Source organism: Chelonoidis abingdonii, chromosome 3, assembly GCF_003597395.2.
Source record: "Chelonoidis abingdonii isolate Lonesome George chromosome 3, CheloAbing_2.0, whole genome shotgun sequence".
NCBI classification, from domain to species: domain Eukaryota; kingdom Metazoa; phylum Chordata; order Testudines; family Testudinidae; genus Chelonoidis; species Chelonoidis abingdonii.
In genome coordinates, this window is record NC_133771.1 from 67,190,790 (window position 1) to 67,198,821 (window position 8,032).

General features: G+C 43.1%; 1 protein-coding gene across 1 annotated transcript in view; it reads left to right on the plus strand.

The window, feature by feature from the left end:
* Nucleotides 1-8,032, plus strand: part of DOP1A (DOP1 leucine zipper like protein A) — a 96,342-nt gene that overhangs the window by 52,821 nt on the left and 35,489 nt on the right. Inside the window, exons 22-23 of the mRNA XM_075064558.1 lie at nucleotides 738-863; nucleotides 1,336-1,470. Coding sequence (XP_074920659.1) covers nucleotides 738-863; nucleotides 1,336-1,470 — 261 coding nt within the window. The remainder of the gene's footprint in view (nucleotides 1-737; nucleotides 864-1,335; nucleotides 1,471-8,032) is intronic.

Sequence of the window (8,032 nt, forward strand, 5' to 3'; positions counted from 1 at the left end):
AAAGGACACCATGCTACAGACTTTCACAACATATCCACTGAAACCAATAGAATCTAACTCTCTGTATTGTCTTTCTATCAATACCTGCTTCCTGGTCATATTCATGTTGGCAAAAAGACTCTCTGAAATCAGTCTCCTTACAGAAGGGATGACCCCTACTGCATATTTCACGAAGATAAGATCATTCTTTATACTCCAGAATCATTGGTTACCTAAGTTTAATTCATCCATACATCACAGATTGTTCTTGTTTTGTTTTGCCTGAAGCTTCAGCATTCAAGAGCACTTGTCATGTGCTGGATGTGAGAAGAGCTGTTAAGATTTATCTTGATTATAACCCAGTTAATTCAGGGCAATATCTAGGATGACCTTTTCCCATACTTCACCACATTCAAGATAAATCCTTTGGGTGCTACTACGATGGCCTCTTCAAAGCCAAGCATAGAGTTAATATGGTTGGATAAGGAGTAACTGTAAAGAACTTTGTTTGATCTGTTTAATGCTTCAGTACAGCTATGGAAACAATTATCTGAAGGAGTGCAAAAGGGGCATGGCTATGCTCTGGAACTCCGTATAGAAGTCTATACTTGCCTCTGGTATCTGCAAGAAGAGAAGTGCTGTCCAAGTATTTCAGAATAGGAGAGGGCTCGTTCTCCGAAATTTTCCAGTGTGGTATGTCAGAGTATAAAGTTTAGATGCTTGTTTCAATGTGTGCACATTCTGTTTCTGTGTTTCAGAATTTAAGGCAGCAAATTCTTGAATTGTTGGGCCCAATATCAATGAATCATGGGGTTCACTTTATGGCTGCTGTTGCATTTGTATGGAATGAAAGGAGACAAAACAAAAACACTTCTAGAACAAAGGTATGTGCATGTTGCTAGTTGACATGGATACTTAAATAAATTGTACTCTGATTTACTGGATTTCCAATATTTATCTTTAGAATCTACTTTAAAAAAATTCAGGCTGATTTTTGGGGTCAAATAAAACATTACACAAATCCTTTCCATAAGTGCATTTATGTTTATGCACGTGTTTGCATGCTCAAATAAGCACACATTATTTTTAGAATAGAATTTTTAAAAAACCCATTATTGTAAGTGACTAATATTTAAAATAAAGACTTCAAATGAAAGTGATGGTCTATTAATAGTTGGTAAACTATTTGTGCCAAAAATTTCACCCGGGTCTCGTTCCTACAAGTTTTTATCTTTTTTTTTTCCCCCTTTCTCATAGCTTCTCATTCATGTCCTTTACTCATCAACTCCTTCTACACTGGACAACACTAACTATTAACTGTAACAGTAATCTATAGCACATCTTGGTCTTTTCCAGGTTATTCCTACAGCCAGTGACGAACAGCTTCTACTGGTAGAGCTAGTTCGCTCTATCAGTGTTATGAGAACAGAGACTGTTATACAAACAGTAAAAGAAGTTTTAAAGCAGCCTCCAGCCATAGCCAAGGACAAGGTAGGAAAATCACAGAGTTGTTGCTAGTTCATATGATGCTATTTTAGAAGTGATAAATTATATAAGTACTCAAATTGTCCTGAAGGAACATGCTACCAATGTGCTGTAGGTTGGTAACAGCTGTCCTCTACCAAAATCTGTTTCTGGTAATATCTTCTTAATCCTATTGAGTGTAGAAAACCATTTCTCTCATTAGCATATTTAGTGAAAGATGCTAGAGTGACAGCATTTGAAGGCTGAAGGCCATATAAGCAATTGTGTTTCATATTTCAAAAATAAGCAAGTTCAGGTTAACAAAGTAGCTCTGCCACCTGTACAGTATCATATACTAGTTTAAAATTCACTCTTTTGGATCCTACTAGATAGAAGGATTAATCAAGTGTGACTCTCTTTTTTCATGGGGGCTAAGGTATTTTTAAGGATGGTGTAGCGGTGCGGGACTGGGGCTCAACCCTCCTTGAAGGCGGAGGGGAGCCACACCGGCTCACCACACTCTGTTGGCCCAAGGCCTGCCCCTTCTTCGGGGTTGTGCGGCGGCCCCCTGTCACTTATGGCTCAGACGCTCTGCTGCAGGGCTGAGCAAACAGACACACAGTTAATAGGTGGCTCAGGCCCTCTGCTGCAGGGCTGAGCAAACAAGCACAGTTACTGGGTGGCCCAGGCCCTTTGTTGCAGGGCTGAGCAGACAAGCAAACAGTTAACAGGTGGCTCAGGCCCTCTGTTGCAGGGCTGAGCAAACAAACAATAGTTAGTAGGTGGCTCAGGCCCTCTGCTGCAGGGCTGAGCGAACAAACAACAGTTTAGAAGCCCAGGTCCTGGGGAGGGCGGGGCAATAAGCAGGTCAGGTGCATAAAGCCCAGGCCCTGGCTCAGGGCGGGGCAGCAAGTGACTCAGGGCTCAGGCCCTTCAGGAGGGGCTCAGCAAACAACCACCATGAATGGCCTCCTCAGACCAGGGGAGGGGGAGTCTGCCACCCTTGAAGGGGTGGCAGGGGGAACGCAGGCCCTCCCACTCCACTGCGTTCCAGCCTGGGGCCCTAGTAGCTGTTAACACCGCTGACGGTCAGTGGGGGATCCTGACCGAAACACATTGACATCGGCTCAGGTGAGTCTGCAGCCTGACTGGAGTCGGCTGCCCCCGGGCCAATTCCAACCTCCCCCTCACTGGGTACCTGCCATCCATCGGCGTCATCTGGGGGGTCCCAGACCATCAGTTCCTCCGGATACCGGGCGTTGGGAGGTCCAGTCCGCTCCTCTGGGTGCCGGGCGTCGGGAGGTCCGGTCTGCTCGTCCAAAGGCCTGGCGTCGGGGAGGTCCGGTCTGCTCCTCCAAAGGCCGGGCATCGGGAAGCTCAGGCAGCTCCTCTGGGTATTGAGCACAGGGCAGGTCAGGCCAACACTCCTCTGGGTACCGAGCATGGGGTAGGCTGGGCCCAGCAGGAGCTCGGGGCCCAGCATCTGCCTTCTCCAGCAGCCTCCTCCCAACTGAGCACTGGGGCCGGGCTTTTATACTTCCTGTCCCGCCCCTTGACTTTTGGGGGGCGGAGACAGGCGGCGGTGGCTTTGGACTTCCTTTCCCGCCCCTTGACTTCTGGGGGGCGGGGACAGGTGGCGGTGGCCTTGGACTTCCTTTCCCGCCCCTTGACTTCTGGGGGGCGGGGACAGGCTTCAGTGGCTCCACCTGTTGCTGTGCCTGTTCTGGCCTGTTCCTCTTCAGCTCGGCGGGGAGTGAAGATCCCTCTCACTACAGATGGGATGCCCTAACGAATCACCCATTCTTTCTCCTTTGTTATTGCTTTTGAAAAGGACTTGTATTATCTGTCAGTGGAAGGTTCTAGACGTGATCTCTGGCCTCACCTGCGGCCTGTCAGTGAATTCTGTGATTTACAGCTAGGTTGAAGCGCGGGAGATACAGGAGAGCTACTTCAGAAATAACAGTAGGTTTATAGGCTAAATTTTTGCCTGCACCAAGCTGTGACAACTCAGACACCCCTCTGAGTGCATTGCTAATATAATTATGACTCAAGCTATCCACTGTTTGTTTACCTTTGAACCTTTGGTATTGGGTTCAATACCACACTGTTTTTGCTGAGGTAAACAAAAAAGAACAAGAGTCCAATTTTCTTTCCTACGAGTGACACTGACTCTATTGTCATTTCTAGAAGCATCTGCATTGGAAGTCTGCATTGTTGCAAGTTTTCCATTTGTTATAATTCAAATGTAAGACAATCAGGCTGTAGATCCTTTCATTGTTTTCTTTCGTATCATCAAGTCAGTAGATAACTATAAAGAGAATCTGGACATTTAATATACTCAACAGGAAAACGGCTCCCTTGATTTGCACAACAGACTGAAAAGATTACATGAGAAGAAAACCCAGGTTTTCTCATTTGGGTATCTCTGAACTATTGTCCCGGGCTGGACTCCAGCAACCGCTAAAGAACAGCGTCTTGGAGCCGGCCAATACAAAAAGGTGGCATTCCAGCTGCATTGAGGGCGGCACTGTCTGGATGCTTGGCGGCAATCTCGGCGTGCGGTCCTTTACTCCCTCTCGGGAGTGAAGGACCTGCTGCCAAATTTGCCACCGCACGAAAAGTGACAGCTCGGCTTGGGTGGCAGAAAACCTGAGTGGCCCGCTGTATCCCTAAGATTCTAGCAATTGCAAATACCTGACTTCTAGGCACAAGGACCCTAGTAGAAATCCACATCCTGAGTTAGGTGACCAGGCTCAGTTAGACATGCTTGGGGGGAGAATTAAGGCACCTAAGAATGGGATGACAAAAACCCACACTGAGTGGGAACTGCACAAGCTAAGCCATTGAAATACGAGGACAGATGAATTAGCTCCTAAGCCACTGCTCCATCGAGAGGAAAATTAGGTCATAATGGGACGGCACTCTCTCTGCGGGATTTATTAGCTATGAACCCTCTCTTAGAGTTTAAGCACTTAAGCCAGTCAGTCCCTTCCTTGCAAAAAATGAGGGGAGAACCACAGAGAGAGTGGAGCATGCCCCCTATTAATTCCAATAGCTAGTGAGGTAGAAGCACGCTCCCACCAGGACATGGAGGGATATGGGCTCCACAATTTACACTCTTCTTGCTATTGTGGGAACACAGTTAAGAACTGAACCTAGGTCCCCCACCTCTCTGAGCTGCCCTCCAATACAGTGGGCCTTTGATAGTTATTCTTCCAACTCTCCTGTTTGGAGCTGTTCCACTTGTTATGTAAATACTATACATTTGGTAGAGGAGAATGTTGAGATTATAGCACTAGTGGTCCAGCGGCGGGCACTCAACCTACAAAGACCCATGTTCCAGGTCTTGTTCTACTGAAATATCTAATATATCTCTACCAAGTGGTCAGTTTCAACAAGTTTCTTTGAAGACCTCCCCAAAGAAATACCTACTATCAGGTTAGTGCACTCCCCGTGGAGGGTCGCGAGACCTGGAGTTCAGTGGATTTGATTCTGAGTTGAGTGCTCCTCTACACTGCTTGGGCATAAAAACACCACTACTTCAACCAGTCTGTTTTTTTAATGGGCCCAAATTGGTAGCTTATGCCTCTGAAAACACCTACTAAATGACCCTAAGGTTGAGATAGTTGTGGACTCTCACAGGAGTTACATCATAGTCGGTGCTTGACGGTGGGGCTTTGTGCAGGGTAAGTCTAAACATGTCAGTGGTAGTTTAAACACTTGAATAAATTGCCTAGGGAGGTTGTGGAATCTCCATCTCTGGAGATATTTAAGAGTAGTTTAGATAAATGTCTATCAGGGATGGTCTAGGCAGTGTTTGGTCCTGCCATGAGGGCAGGGGACTGGACTCGATGACCTCTCGAGGTCCCTTCCAGTCCTAGAGTCTATGAATCTATGCCCACCAGCAGAAACATAGGTGGAATTTAGGCACCTACAAGGTAAGGGGGCAGCTGAGTGGGGGTTTTGGGGATCCAGATTTTGGAGTTAGATGTCTAAAGTGGCAGTTATGCACCTAAATTCCTTTGTGGGATTAGCTGGTTTGTGTTATTTTATATTCTAGATGAAAAGGGAATCTTCTGGGTTCCTCAATTCCACCTTTATCTTTCATTCTCTCCCCTAACTGGAAAGACCCACAGCAAACTTCTCTGCAGCTGAGGAAGACTGGACTCAGACCCCTCCAGATCTCATCAGCACTTCAGTCATTAGTCAGAGGGTATCTTTTGAATACAATGTTCTTCTCCTACCTCCAGAGTCTGGCATATTACCTCCATAACACCTCCACTTTCTATTGATATGTGAACCAAGGGAAGAGACAGGACCTAAATTTTGATCTGCTGCAGGAACAGTGCTTTTGATTGGCACTAAAGTTGGCGCTGTCAGACAGGAGAGATGGAGAATAGAAAATTTGGGATATCTGTGACACTTGACATGATTTTATCACTTTAACTCTGTCATTGTCTTGCAGGATTCCAGTGTCCAGCTTAGTAGACAGCTGGGCAACACTATTGCTTCTTCTGAAGGACTCCATACAACTCAGTCTTCCAGCACCAGGGCAGTTTCTCATACTTGGGTGAGCAGTTATATTTACAATTTCTAACGAAGTTGTGATCCCATAAATGTAAAATTATATAAAGAGCAAGTGTTTAAAATCTTGATTTAAACCTTAGAGTTTTTAATGGAGAAAAATTCCTATTTCCTAGAGACCATTTTGACGAAGATTTATCTCGAATGCAAGTATCAGAGGGGTAGCCCTGTTAGTCTGGATCTGTAAAAGCAGCAGAGAGTCCTGTGGCACCTTATAGACTAACAGATGTATTGGAGCATAAGCTTTCGTGGGTGAATACATCCGACGAAGTGGGCATTCACCCACGAAAGCTCATGCTCCAATACGTCAGTTAGTCTATAAGGTGCCACAGGACTCTTTGCGTCTTGAATGCAGTATCTTACTTGGAAGAATCTTGATCATATACAAATGTTGATTCTTGTATTGCTCCAACCTTTTTCTGGTACTATCTCCATCTTCATCCAGTTCCCAGCTTCCCTCAGTGACACTGCCAACTGTGTGGTAATTATGAATACTTGTGATGCTAGTTTGTGAGGTCTCCCAACACATTTTTTCGATAGGCCACCAGATGAAAATGTCTTTTTGTCACTTTCACCCATGGTCAAATTTAAGTAAGAGACCTAGATATGTCAAACTCCATATCTCATTATTAATCCCCTCAGCTACCAGGACCCTCTAAATAGTAGTTATAAACATCTAAATGTACTCAGTAAGTCACTCTTATGACTATTTTGTATATTATATTTTTCTCTCATGTGAAATAGGATTAATTACCAGCCCAGAAACAGTTTGCTGAACTTCAGCAATAAAATGCTGAATATGGTCATTTGTGTTAAGCACTGAGCAACAATCTCTGTATATGGTGGTAATACTGTAGTAAAGTATTAAATCAAATAGTCACGAATTAATTTGTCCAAAACCATCTCCATGAAGATATTTTGGATGGATTCCAATGTTATATCTACTTGAAAACTATTAATTATACAAATTGTTTGTAACAGTCAAAATAAATTTCAGATATTTGGAAATGAGTCTTTTGGAATTTGAGCAAACTAAAGGGAAGTAGCTGAAGTTTCAATTAATGTGTATTGTGCATGTGAATTTGTCATGGAATTTTTGCCTGTTATTCTAAAATAATGCAATATTTTTTTTTAAGATTATCATCAGTATTAATTTAATATATATATTTTTTAGTGTTCTGAATGAGTTTATTATGAAAAACCCAAGTCTGGAGAATAAGAAAGATCAAAGAGATCTTCAGGTAAAAAAAATATTTTTGTATAAATTTACTGTTAAAATATTCTGCAGTAAATGCTTAACTGCTGAGAGTACAGCATATCTGATCTTTCCTGGACATTTCAAAAAGTACTTTTAAGCAGCTAATCTTGTTATAATGGCTTTTTTATTTCCTTTTGTAATTTTTTCTATTGCTTATAATTGTTACATTTTTCTTAATACTGTATTTAACTTAACATTTCCTTGCTATAACTTAAACCCATTGCTATTTGTTCTGTCCTCATTCTTAACATTTCTCCCATCATTCATCTTTCTGTGGACTGGACTTTGCCTAGTTTTCTTAATTTTATATGAGTTCTTATTTTCCCAACATTTATCACTTCTGTTGCTGCCTTCTGAGATTTTTAAGCCTCATTTCTTTTTTAAAAAAGTGTTGGAACCCAATACAGAATGCAGTACTCCAATTGAAGCTAAACAGCACTAAGCAGAGAAGATTAATTACCTTGCTGCTTGTACTTGAGATACTCCTGTTAATACAACTTGGATTAGTATTTTATGTAGCAGCACTGCAGTTTGGACTCATGTTCAGTTTATGACGCTCTCCTTGAACCCCCATATACTTCTCTATGGTACTGCCACAAATCAGCATTCACTTATTCTATGGGCAAAACGTGCAGGCAGATATGCATGTGCTTGCTGAATCCAAAATATACCTTAAGTGAATTCTCTTGTGAGCCCAACACCTGACTACTGTTTTTGTGTTTTTCCTATAATACCAAACCTGCTTTA